Below are 13,291 nucleotides of genomic sequence, written 5' to 3' on the forward strand. Positions count from 1 at the left end.
CGTGGTTATTGATTGACCAATCAGAAGGCAAAATTAAACCCCACCGCGAAGATCGTTTGTCAGGGCCTCAAGTCGGTGCAAAAACATGTCCGCTCGAGCGAGGAATTAAGAAACTTTTGCTTGATTTCTGCCAAAGTAGCCCCAAAACATGCCTCGTTAAGCGATCTTGCGGTAAATATTGCATTTCCTCGTAGTTTCCGAGCGATCGCGTAGAAATCAGACGGAGATCAACTTCGCGATTTCGACGAGGCTCTCGCATCTCAGCCTTTTAGTCTTGCGCAAATTTGGGTACAGGAATCACCCATGCGATCTTTTCGAGCTGTAGTGAGAGGTTTAACTTCAAATTAGATTTTACCGATGTCGAATCCAACAGCCACACTCACAAGCTTGTGGATAGAAGGTTTGTATCCTCCGATTTTCTTTTGTACACGTGTTTGTTTTTTTCGTTGTGAAAAGATCCTTATTGCGTTCATCTTTCCTTAAGCCAGGTTAGCACATCTCGAACTCACTTCGGAACTGATGTGTTGCTCATCATCGATTTCATCGAAAACCTTGTAACTTAGAGAATGTATTTATTCGTCTGTTCTGCCAACTCGCTGGGCTCAAGGAACGCTTTCCTTTAATTGTAAATTGAGTTTTTATCCTTTTCTGATGAAAGCTCTTGAATATTCAAATCGCTTGTAGGTCAACCAAGCCCAGTGAAAAGTAACCCGGCTACTCCGGTGAAAGGAGTTGGGAATCGGGACGCAACAGTGGTTTCAGAAGATTTCTTGAAGTTTTACAAAGATAGCGGACTTGAACCTTTGGCCCGAGAGGTAGGAAACACTTCCCCTCGAGCTCAAACACCTCGTGACTTAGTTACACTTGTACCATGGCGATTGGAATAGTTCAGTGCTCGAGGAAAAGTTTAGTGCTAAATATCTTCACACTTTTCCGGGATAGCTTCTAACATCGCAATTTATAATTCATGATATATTTCCAAAGCTCTTCTTGTCAATGACCCTTCTAGTTCACCCTCAGTCCGCTTTCAGGCCAAGATTGATTGTATATGAAATTTCACCGCATCATTTTCATTCTTTGTCTGGGCGATTTGAATGATTTGCACGCACAACTTTGAGATTGAGCTTCCATTTTTTCAACAGCATACTTCCCCCATCAAATCGCAGCTCACACTCTAATCCTATCTTCTTTTCCTCCTTTGCTAGGCTGGCGTAATAGACAACAACGGAACTCTAGATGGACTGAAAGATTCCACCTCTCATCCAAGAGTAAATTGTTAGTTTTGCGATTTTTGTTTGCTTTGGGATTTTGGGTTTGATTTAGGGCACTCGAATGCGAATCTCTTTTTTTCCGGACCTGTCTCTTATTTATATATATTAATACAAGATTTCATCTCCGCTCGATAGAATTTCTCGACACAGATCACATGGTTTTGGATCGTGGGCTTAGAATTGTTATCTTTGATTAGATTAACACTGATCAAGCTTCTATCATTGGTTCACCCGATATTCTGTTAAAGTGGTACTAATATCTTTGTGAGCAAACGTGTTTGTGGATTGTCCAGTTAGAATTCCTGGGCAGAGTATATCTTTCTTGGAGACAAGTCATCAAACTTCGTTTTGTGTTTGCAGACCTCATTTGGGAAAAGTAGGAAAAAGTGACTGAATTATATATCGCATAATTTTGTAGGCTTTGTTGCCAATTTTTTTTTCATCTGAAGTTTCCTGTTTCTTGTTACATTGCAAATGAAATAAGCTTGTTTTGATCAAGCTGGCACAGTGGCACACCTTGATCAAAACTGAAATTCGAATTTTTTCAGTTTTTTGTTGCATTGTGTCAGGATTTCCCTCTGCAAAATAATTCAGTGCGGAAGTTGAGAGAATCACTTTGAGAGCTTGGGTGCTGTAGTTCAGTGCATGTATTCATATGTACAAGGTTTAGTTTGACCCTTTAACTCCCCAGAACAAAGTTTCTATTCACTTCACAATCTGCCATACATTTGATATAATGTCAGCTCTAAGATTTCAAAGAATTCAGAACTTCCCCCTCATTCGTATTTTTTTCCTTCTCATGGAATATTTCTTTGAAAATGCATTGACATTGTTAGGAAGAATTTGTTCCAGTTGCTCGAAGGAGTGAAATGGTGAAGAAAATGTTTGGCACTCTGGCCTTTGTGATTGTTTAATAGAATTAGCATCTGCAAAACAGAGCTTTTATATCCTGTCATTGTAAGGGAATTTCAGTAAGATGTGCCCTGTACTAACTGGAATGAGGTGTTTCCTGTCATCGTCCTTTTCTGTGTTTTTTCCGCTATGCATTTTCAATATACATACCTCCTTAGTTAAACACGAAGGTGCGCTATATAAGGAAGTCTTCCCTGGGAAGACCTAGGCTCATTTGTCACTCACCCTTGACGTGTGCGGGTCAAATTTAAATGCTGGTAGACAGACAAAAGGAGCCAATGAGATATCTATTGTTTACTTCCACCAGCATGGTGGCATGAGGTAACATGCGAACCACCTACTTCGATCTCAAATTTACCACCACAAATAAAGACAGTTTCCATTAGAGAATACAAATCTCAAAAATTCTTGTATTGTGATGAAGACAAAGAACAATTTTGAGGAATGTGCCCGCTGTTCACTGCTTTAGATTAGCTGTAGCTCAAGCTGACTTGACTCCAAGAGTTCTACGTCACACGACAGTTGATTGACAAATGGTCCAGTGGGACCTAGGCTCCTTTTATAGTGCGCCTTCGTGTTTAAATAAGATAAGGCATTCTTATAACTGGAATGCATTGGGATATCTACTGGGGGATGGCAAATTAAAGGATATAATGAGATCGCGAATCTATTGTCCTTCTTTTAAAAGCTGATGTAGCAAGACCGACAAACAGCTCAAATGTGATGCCTGTGACAACAGCCAAAATATCACCTGTTATTTTACCCAAGACATCAAATACTGCCCCATCATCAATGGTGAGAAAGCTTTATATCTTGTATGTTATTTCAAAGGATGCAGACTAGTAGAATTTTATCCTGAATTTGTCCTCTTGGGGGAGATGGTTTGGTCTTGTAGTTACTTAGCAAGAAACTAGAGATCAAGAAACTCAGATTTAAGCCTTGACTAGGCTATTGTGATTTGGTGCAGGGAAATCTCACATTACCCCTCTCCACTTGGGAGCATTAATAACAGGTACTAATGATCTGTGAGGGGTAGGGAGAGGAATAATACCTCCTATCCACTTATCCCTTTCATTCCAGAGATCCAAGCAGAAATTCTCTTCACTTTCTGCTATACATTTCTAATCATGTTGTCCATAAGAATTTGTTGTGAAATCAAACAATTTCCCTTAGACTACACTTTTTCTGTCTTCTTGTCATCTTTCTACTTGGAAATGTATGGATATATGTGGAGAAATTCCCTGTTGGGCACTCCTAGGTATGAAGTGTCAATCAGGGTTCGTACAGGTCATGGAAAACCTGGAAAGTCATAGAGTTTCAAAATTTCATTTTTTGGGCCTGGAAAGTCGTGAAATTTAGGTGTGGGTCATGGAAAATCAATATGCTCTCTATGAGTGAAAGGCAATAAGACCCAAAGTTGAAAAGTTAACTGACGAGTCCAAAAATCAGATTTAATTTCATTAGAAATAAACAGAAGCACGCATTGTGAGGATGTTTGCAAACAGGTCATGGAATCTTTTAAAAGGTCACAGAAAAAGTCATGGAATTTTAACAGGTCAGAAGTGTATGAACCCTGTCAATGCCCCAGAATCAGACATAAACTTTGATTATAAAGTGATTTGCAAATAGGCTTGCAAAATCTTATATAATTTTTTTTATTTTTTTCTTGCAATTGAGATGAAAGACAATTTTAAATCTTGGGTTTTTTCTTTTTTTAGGTGATAGGTTCTCCTGGGTCACATCAAGTTATTGCTGTTGGTGGAAGTCCTAGGACACCAACCATGATTGCTGCTCCGATTGTGCCAGCAAATGCAACAGCTTCGTGGACAAGGTAAGTGATACTTGTTAAAGAAGAAACCTGATAAAACCAACCGTTTTTTTAAGAAAAAAAAATCTAGTTATGTTTGGAACCTTGCTAACATGATTCTCATTATTCAACAGCTCAGGGCAAAGAAAATATCATGTAATTAATGACTTAATGGAAGGGCAAGATGGGAAAATCTCTAGCTTAAGGTTGTTGTGTTAGAACTAAGTGCTGTGAGTTCTGTGGCTAATAATGTATGAACAAAAACCCACACAAAAAAAGATGTGACTCATTTCTGTCTTATTTTAAGTTCAAGTTCAGAATTAACAGCTGTCAACAGCTGTGCTAGTATGTGACAAGATAGCCATCCATTCATAAAGGTTTTACTTAGGATTGTGCCTGTTGGGTTCATAATGGTCATGTGATAAAGTGCATAACAATGCCCTTTCTCCATATATGTACATAATATGGTTGAACTTGAGTATTCAAGTTCTCATATGGGGTAAATAAGTGATGATATACACCGAATGCAAATATGGTGTCCAATTTCAGTTGCCATTGTTCAGGACTCACTAGCCTCTCACACATGTAATAATCCTTTTGTGTTTCCACGTGAAGACGAGGCTAGTGAGTCCAGAACAATGGCAATTCAAATTGGACGCCATATTTACATTCAGTGTATGACAACAACTGTTTTCTCTCTTTTTGTAGAGTAAACACAACTCCAAACAGTGGAAAGAAGAGAAGAATGGATTGCATGGAAAATAATGACCTCTTAGATAGTGCAGAAAGGTTAGAGATGAAACAGGGTTTTCATTGCCTCCTAGTTAGCTCAATTGGTTAGAGCGCCAGATTGTGTTGTGCAGGAGGTCGAGGGTTCGAGCCCTGGCCGGACCGATACTCATGGTCTTAAAATAACTGAGGAGAATTTGCTACCTTTCTTTAATAAGGTATCGAATAAACCATTCACTATTCATCAAGAGTTGCAGAATGATGCAAAGAACAAAAAGAGAGAGTTGCAGAATGATGTAAAGAACGAGAGGATTTCCTCCTCATTTGCCTGAAAAATAGCTCAGGGATTTGAAAATTTAGCTCTCCAGCACTTAATAAACAGTTTGGAAAACCATCAATAGAAATAGCTACACTTCCGATGAATTGATACAGCTTTGAGTTTCTTTCCAAGTATCCATGTGTTTGGTTAGTTAAGGGCAGGAAAATTCTGCACAAGGTTGAGACTGCCATCATGAGATTTATTATTTTTTTTGAAAGTTTAGAATCTATGAGTTTTACAGACTGATTTTTTTCTTTGTGAGTTTCTGGAGGCATACTTTGAATTAACATTTTATCCCTACCCAGAAAACGAGGCAAAAGACTACCAAGCGCAGGTCGCTCAGGAGGTGATAAAAGTGGAAAAGGGTTGAGACATTTCTCCATGAAAGTGTGTGAGAAAGTTCAACAGAAGAGAACCACATCCTACAATGAGGTAATCACATGTAACGCATTTAACTAAAAAGTGAGCAGATGTTGTTTAAAATGGTGTTGCAAATTGCTATAAAATACAGAGGTATTTCCCCAAATAAGCAACTGGGTGTTAATCTGAGGCCTAGAGGAGGGGTGTCTATTGAAAGAAGGGTGCCCAGTGGTGGATGGCCCTCATAAAGAAACTATTTCACTGTAGTTTAAGCTTTAAAAGTTATAAATAAAGCAGCTATGGAAACAGATTTTCCTTTTATCCCTAAACATTTAGGAGAAGGGGGAGCTCATACAAGAGAGGTGCTTGTTTGACATTAGGGACCTTAAGCAACCATGACAGCGATGGCAAAGAGGATGTGGAAAAACAAGAGATCTAATTGGCAGAACAATAGCTCAGCACGTGCATTTTGAAACTTTGTACATTTCTTAGCCGTCCTATGCAAAACAACAACCTGAAATCGCCAAAATTTGCGTCATCTGTGAGCCGAAACCGCGACGGCAAATATTTTAATTTCCATTTGGAACTCAATGCTACTTTTATATGTCATACTGAAGTTGAGCTGTGGTGCCGCATGAGACAGTAAGCTCATGCAGCTATTTTTGAAATTCTAACTAAGAGTAGAAATTCATTTTTTAATCAAAGTCTTCCTTGGCGTTGCCGTCCTGACTGGTCAAGGTCCCTATTATGGCAAAGGGATTGAGTGCTTATTTGGGGGAGGGAGTTTATCAGAGTGTGGATGCTTAATCAAGGAAATATGATATTTTGGTTTTTCTTTAACTCCCAGAAGTGATTAACATTTACCTTAACCTTATGCTGTCCATACATTATCCAGCAAATAGGTAACGAGAATACTTAAACTTATCAGGTAGAAGTTGTTACCTTGATCTAACACCAAATTCTTGTTACTAATTTACAAGGAAATATGTAGCAGCCAGAGGGGAGAATTGAAAATCTGATCTTAGGAGTTAAAGGGTTAAGAATTTTGCAAATTGATTCATTATTGTACTGGTTACCAGTTCATTATGATGAGTGGCCATTGTACTGGTTACCAGTTCATTATGATGAGTGGCCATTGTACTGGTTACCAGTTCATTATGATGAGTGGCCATTGTACTGGTTACCAGTTCATTATGAGGAGTGGCCATTGTACTGGTTACCAGTTCATTATGATGAGTGGCCATTGTACTGGTTACCAGTTCATTATGATGAGTGGCCATTGAAGTAAGAAATGTAAACTGAACTTCTTTTCAGGTTGCTGATGAATTGGTTCAGGAGTTCAGTGATCCTGACAAACATCTGTCACCCACAGACCAGGTATTTTGCTAATGGTAATCATAGTATTATTGAGATAGACGACATTTTAGATAGGTGAGATCAGGGCTCAACAGTAACTTTTGAACTCACTAGCCAAGTGGCTAGTGACATCTTAGATGTTATGATAATGTCAGTTTGTTTACTAGCCAAACTGGCCAGCGGAAATTGAAAACCACTAGCCAAAGCTGAATTTCTACTAGTCTGTGGCTAGTGGGCTACCGTTAGTGTTGAGCCCTGTGAGATAAATGTAAGAAATTCGCCATCTCTTTCACTCTGGAGGACAAATGTCAACCTAAATGGGGGTTATGGTACTATAACTGTCCAGTAATTTTGCACCACATGATGTAAAGTGAAGATGAAACAATTTTAGTTTAATAGAAAACTCTGAGCCCCAGATGGGACTCGGATTTTTCTGTTACACTAAAATTGTTTTATCTTTACATGCTCACTTTGGAGGTTGGTTGGCCGCATCTTGATATGCTTTAGTGTGACAGTGTGATGCTGTTAGTGAGTTTCACAGGTGCTTACCAATACTTGGCTGTATAGCCACGCGATGCAGTTCCATTGGAGACCCACAAATTGACCCTTGCTCACCATAGAGTCTCCAGTAGGTCAGTGGTTAGAGCATCCGACTAGATCATGGAGGGTCGTGGGTTCATGTCCCATCTGGGGCTCGGATTTTTCTATGATGTAAAGTAGCCAATAAAATTATGCAAAAATTTGATTGGTTTCAATAACTAATAAATAGTATAAAGCTAAGATAATGTTGATGACCATTCAAACTATTTTTTAGCACAGCTTGATCTCTGTCAGAGAACTCTGATAGTGTCAGTGCTTTTGTTTGGTATAGTTATCTATTCCTTTAACAAGAAAAAGAAGGTTGAGTTTGGGCATTTCTGTTTTTTTATTTTTTTTATTTTAAGGCTTATGATCAGAAGAACATCAGAAGAAGAGTGTATGATGCATTGAATGTTCTGATGGCAATGAACATCATTTCAAAAGAAAAGAAAGAAATTAAGTGGGTTGGTTTGCCCACAAACTCAGCACAGGAATGCCAGCAATTAGAGGTAAATGGCTTACACAGAAATTGAATGTCTGCAAATGTGCAAATATTATAATGACTAGGATGGCATGCTTTAAGGCTATTAAAACCAAGTTGTCTTGCACAAGTCCAAAATCTGCACAAAACAGTAAGTTACAGTGTTTTAAAAGTGTACAACATTTTGGTAAAGCCCAAAACAGAATGGTAAATCAACAGGAAAAAGCTTTGTGTTTGAAAAGTCTTGAGTTTTCCTTTTCCCTACTTTTATTTTCTTGTACAGATTTCAATGAATGTTCCAGTTTTCTTTCATTTACATTCCAAGACAAATTTTCATGAAATTGGCACATGGCCAACCACAATTGATCCCCTTGCACACACCCAATGTTTGACCGCTGTATTGTAAGTAAAGACCCTTTGTTTAAAACTACATGTGTTCTTGTCATGTTTGCATGTCAGATATGAGGGAAACCAAACTATTAAATTTTTTATGTAGACTTGTTTGTCTTGGGGAACCGAAGGATCCTATTCTATAATTATGTATTAACCCCCTTTTGTTAAAGTCTAAACAAAGAATCTATCATCTCAGGAAGAAAAAAGGGAAAGGCAAGAAAGAATAAGACAAAAGACTGCTCAATTACAGGAGCTGATCTTGCAGGTGAGGCAGTGCAGTGACGAACACTCTCTTCATTCAATTCAACTTGATTTCCATTTGGTCAGTTTCTTAAAAATGAAGCACGCATTGAATAAAGGAAATATCTTTACGTTATGGAATTTTAGTAAGTTGCTCATTGAATTCAAAAAGTATGTGCTGGAGAAAAAAAGTTAATTGTTGTGTTTCCTTGACCCCTCTAGCCATAAGAGTAACTAGCATCCAATTTTTCACCCCAGTGTCGCCCTTAAATCAAACATTAAGGTCATCAGAGTAAAAGAAATGATTGGAGCTTTTAATTGTTTTACAAATTCTCTTATAAGTACTGTAGGAAATCTTTATAGAACAGTTCATGGTGTTTAGATTGATGTAATATTGAATTCTCGGTACTTAATTACAAGGAAACATATGACAGCTGGAAAGGAGAATTTACCACATGTAGGCTGTCCTCATGCTGGACATGAGTCCTATAGGTGTGAGGAACTGTGGACTTGATGTTGATGCTAATTTCTTTGTAATGTCATTTCAGCAAATTGCTTTTAAGAATCTTGTGCAAAGGAACAAACAAGTGGAAAAGGATCAGGGTTCCCCAGCTCCTAACACAGCTATTCATCTGCCTTTTATCATCGTGAACACAAGCAAGAAGACTGTCATTGACTGCAGTATATCAAATGACAAGTAAGTAATGTTCCTGTTTTGTAATTACATGGGCTATGGACCAGGTAGCCACTTGATGCTTAACACATTGGAACCCAGCAGTGTTTGGGCACTGGCTGTGTCAGTAGGTTCAGTGTTGCTCACATCCCAGGGTTGAGTTGTTCAAAGGTGGGTTAAAATAACATAGGGTTAGTGTGAAATTAGATTTCAGATCCGAAAACTTTAAAAGAAAATTTAGTTTAATTCCACTTGTGTACAATTTGATGATTGATTGAGCTAAAAAGAATTGGGAAAATTATCCCAAAATGGCTTTTGAACAAAGAAATATAGAAACCTGGATTAAAATTTAAAGTGCACCTACACCCAAAAAATTTTTTTCGCTTAACGAAGTAAGCTTATTTTTTTTAGTATTTCTGCGTAAAAATTTTTTTTATTTGCTCAAATCTTCAATTTTCTATGCCCAGTCAAAATACGGAAAATCGGCCGCCATCTTGCCCCACGACCGAGTTTAAAGAGGAATGGCTCTAGTGGGTAATGTGACGTCAAATCGAGAACACGAAAGTCTGCTTTTCACACATTTTCACTTGTTTGGGAAGGTTGTAGTCGATAATTGTCCGAAAATATGCCGACTAAGTGTGTTGTAGAAGGATGTAGCAACGTGCGAAATTTGCAAGAGGGTATCGCGCTCCATACAATCTTCATACAACACACCTAGTCCGCATATTTCGGACGATATCGACGACGATCTTCCCAAACAAGTGAAAATGTGTGAGATGCAGACTTTCGTGTTCTCGATTTGACGTCACATTACCCGCTAGAGCCATTCTTCTTTAAACTCGGTCGTGGGGCAAGATGGCGGCCGATTTTCCGTATTTTGACTGGGCATAGAAAATTGAAGATTTGAGCAAATAAAAAAATTTTTGCGCAGAAATACTCAAAAAAATAAGCTTACTTCGTTAAGCGAAAAAAATTTTTTGGGTGTAGGTGCACTTTAACCTTGGGTTAGCGCTAATTGGCCTTCGAACAATTGGGCCCAGGAGTATAACTTGATAACAACAAACTGCAAGGGAAACAAGTACATGGGATGTTGGGGGAAGGGGGGGTTAGGGGGGAGCTGCAATTGATAGTATCCCATCCATGGAAATGAACGTTACTTCTTCAAATGTAGTTGCTTGATTTTATGGAGACTGGTAGAAGCTTTGGAAGATTAGACTACCTAGCAAGTTTGGTGGCCTACCTGTGAGTCATGATCAGTGAATTTAGTTTGGTTTAAAGTGTCCAAGCAACAATAACTGTAAGAATCTTAAGATCTAGATATAGATATTCTTAATGTGCAAATTTTTCACATCTTCCTTTTCTATTCACCCAAACAATGATGTCTTCTTTAGGCTCAATCTCTGACATTATCAGCTACTTCTTGTTCACTTCTCCCCTTTAGATCTGAGTATCTGTTCAACTTTGACAACACATTTGAAATCCATGATGACATTGAGGTTCTAAAACGAATGGGTATGGCATTTGGTTTGGAAAAAGGACAATGTGCTGAGGCAAACCTCCGAACCTCAAGAACGATGGTCCCAAAAGCACTTGAGCCTTACGTCACAGGTAAGATTGTGGAAAGCTTTTGTTACAACAACTTATCCACATTGCCTGCTAGACTCTTCAGCTTTATGTATTTGAAGCTGTCATTAGCATCTGATTGCCTTGATAATAAGATATTTTGTCAATTAGATCTTGATTGACAGTCATCAATTTGTCAATCTGTTTGGTTACCGGTATATGCCTGCTCAAATTCAGGCTTAGTAGTTGTGCTGCTATGTTTATATCAATAATTAGTGAATTTGCAGGCAGTGTGAACTTGTAATTTTGCACTAAATGTCCTTCTCGGGCAAGACATGTTGGTCATGATAATTTTTCTTAGGTCAGCAAAGGAAACTTTGTAGGAAATTGATCTTGCTACATTGTTAGTTGAAGTGTTACATTTAAGGAAGGATTAGAATATGCATATATTATTATTATCATTATTATTATTATTACTTTTTTTTTTTTTAAATACACAAGTACCTTTTCCTGAAGGTTCTTTGCAGTTAAAGGTCTTGAAATTTCCATGGTGGAGGGCAGCATTGTTGTCAACTCCAAGTTCTAAGGGACTGACCCTAAGCCCTCAAATAGATATTTTTTCTTTTTTCTCTTTCTCTCTTAAGCCTAGAAAAATAAAAACAAAACAAAACAAAAAAAAAACAGTGTGCATGGGTAGACATAGTCATTACTTTCACCATGCCAAGATCCAATCAGATTCACGATTCGTCGCTGTGCCTCCTTGGGAAAAAAAAATTGGCATGGAAGGCCTTACCAATGTGTTGTTTCTTTTGTAGATATGGCAAAAACTGGTCCAGTTGGACTTGCTGGAGCACTCGGCAATCATGCAACTCCTAAGTATGTAATGATGATGATTTGATCTTTTCGCTCATGAGATCTCAACATAAACTCTTGTTATCCTCTTCCAAACATTGCTAGTGGTTTAAGTTCTGAGGATTTAGAGTTTAATCAGTGTTATCTTTTTCATAGCTTTCTTTCTTGTCATCACCTGACTGCCTGGTGATATGTTAATAATTTTGTAAGGAGAAATTATTTATTGGTCACACTTTGGAGTGAAATTGTGTTGTAGACTTGGAGAAAGGCTTTGATAACCCGTTGTGTATTTTGGTGGTTGGAATTAACCTAAAACATGTGGTTCTGTGTGGGCTTGATGGTTTTGAGTAAGGAGAGGTAAAAACCTGTTTGACTTTTTTATTTTTCAAAGTAAATCCTTGGGATGTTCAGCTTCTCCACTGGTAGCAGCCACTACACGAATGTCACCTCTTCCAGCCCCAAACACACCTTCATCGCCTCTGGCCACCCCCTTGGCTCAAGGACATGGAACTTCACCTGTGCCCGTGACAACCAGCCACACACGGAGTCGTACCTCAAGAACATCATCCATGGCTAGTGACAGCGGACCCTCTCACCGAACTGCATCACCTTATTCCTTTCCCTCTTCTCCAGCTTCTGATGCTTCTTCAGAAATATCACAAGATGGATTTATGGACACTGATGATACTAACTCACATCACTGATTTTATTCTGAATGGAAGTTTTAGGAGTGTGTGTTAAAGCAATGTAGACAACTGAAATATCACCTCACTCTAACAAGAGTGATGTATTCTGGTTTTGGAATGCGATGACTAAACTCAGTCTCTACATTTCGCAAGCTTATACTATGCAAGGCTTTTATAGTTTGTTTGTTTTTTGTTTTCTTTTGTTTTTTTTTTTCAACTAGAACATCTTCTGTGGAATGCCAGAGAACATAAACAAGAATGTAGTGTAGTAAACCATACTCAAACATGTATGCACATTTCGTGGAACAAAAAAATGGGAGGAAGATATTATTGTAGATTAGTGATGTTTTTGGCCTGAGTACGAAGGTACTGACCAAAGAAAAGGAGTTAATTTTGATATCAATGTTCTTTGGTGTAGATTTGGTAAATGAGGTCACAAGTTGCAATTTGTAAGTTTTACATCAATTTGTGGTAATGGAAACAAATTTGGATGCAGGTCTCAAAGCATCAAATGGATTTCTACTGTGTAACATGCTTTGTGATGTGGAAGCTTAGTTTACAAGTCTTCGCAGAGCTCGTATTCTTTATGATTTTGTACAAGCACCTCGGGCAGAGTGCAAAGATGGGTACCAAGGCTGCAATAAATAAAAACAACAAACATGTCTACTGGTCTACTGTGTGTGGTTTTACATGAAAATCTTAAAGTAGTTGGAACTGTGAGATACATCTCAACTACTTATTTGGCATGTTGCCTTTGGAAAGTAGACAACGAGCAGTCGCTGCTTTTCTGCCAAGTCCAACGCGCGCGTCAAAAACCAAAATAAGTGGGAAAAAAATTTGGAGTGAGGGCATGAAACTTCCCTTCAACTTTTGCTTTCAGGGTTCTGCGCAGCGCTTGCGGACTTTTTTTGTTTCCTTTTTTTTTTGCCGACTTTTTTAATTCCGCCTCCCCTTATTTTGGTTAAAAAAATAAACACGGAGAGAAGAAAAGCCGGCAGGTAAACACACGATTGTTTGAGGCTCGATTACATCTGGGGACTCAGAATTTTTTCCTAGGACTACTGCAGCTC

At 38.4% G+C, this 13,291-nt stretch overlaps 1 protein-coding gene across 1 annotated transcript; it reads left to right on the forward strand.

The window, feature by feature from the left end:
• Window positions 1-47: 47 nt before the first annotated feature.
• LOC111320708 (transcription factor Dp-2) lies at window positions 48-12,883 on the forward strand. The gene is made up of 14 exons (XM_022923381.2): window positions 48-400; window positions 685-815; window positions 1,206-1,275; window positions 2,872-2,978; window positions 3,902-4,014; window positions 4,699-4,779; window positions 5,344-5,470; window positions 6,713-6,775; window positions 7,699-7,842; window positions 8,404-8,472; window positions 8,996-9,144; window positions 10,562-10,728; window positions 11,499-11,559; window positions 11,927-12,883. The coding sequence occupies exons 1-14, from the start codon at window positions 358-360 to the stop codon at window positions 12,237-12,239; spliced, it is 1,638 nt and encodes a 545-aa protein (XP_022779116.2). The 5' UTR covers window positions 48-357; the 3' UTR covers window positions 12,240-12,883.
• The last annotated feature ends 408 nt before the right edge of the window (window positions 12,884-13,291 follow it).

This window comes from Stylophora pistillata, chromosome 7, assembly GCF_964205215.1.
Source record: "Stylophora pistillata chromosome 7, jaStyPist1.2, whole genome shotgun sequence".
NCBI lineage: Eukaryota > Metazoa > Cnidaria > Anthozoa > Scleractinia > Pocilloporidae > Stylophora > Stylophora pistillata.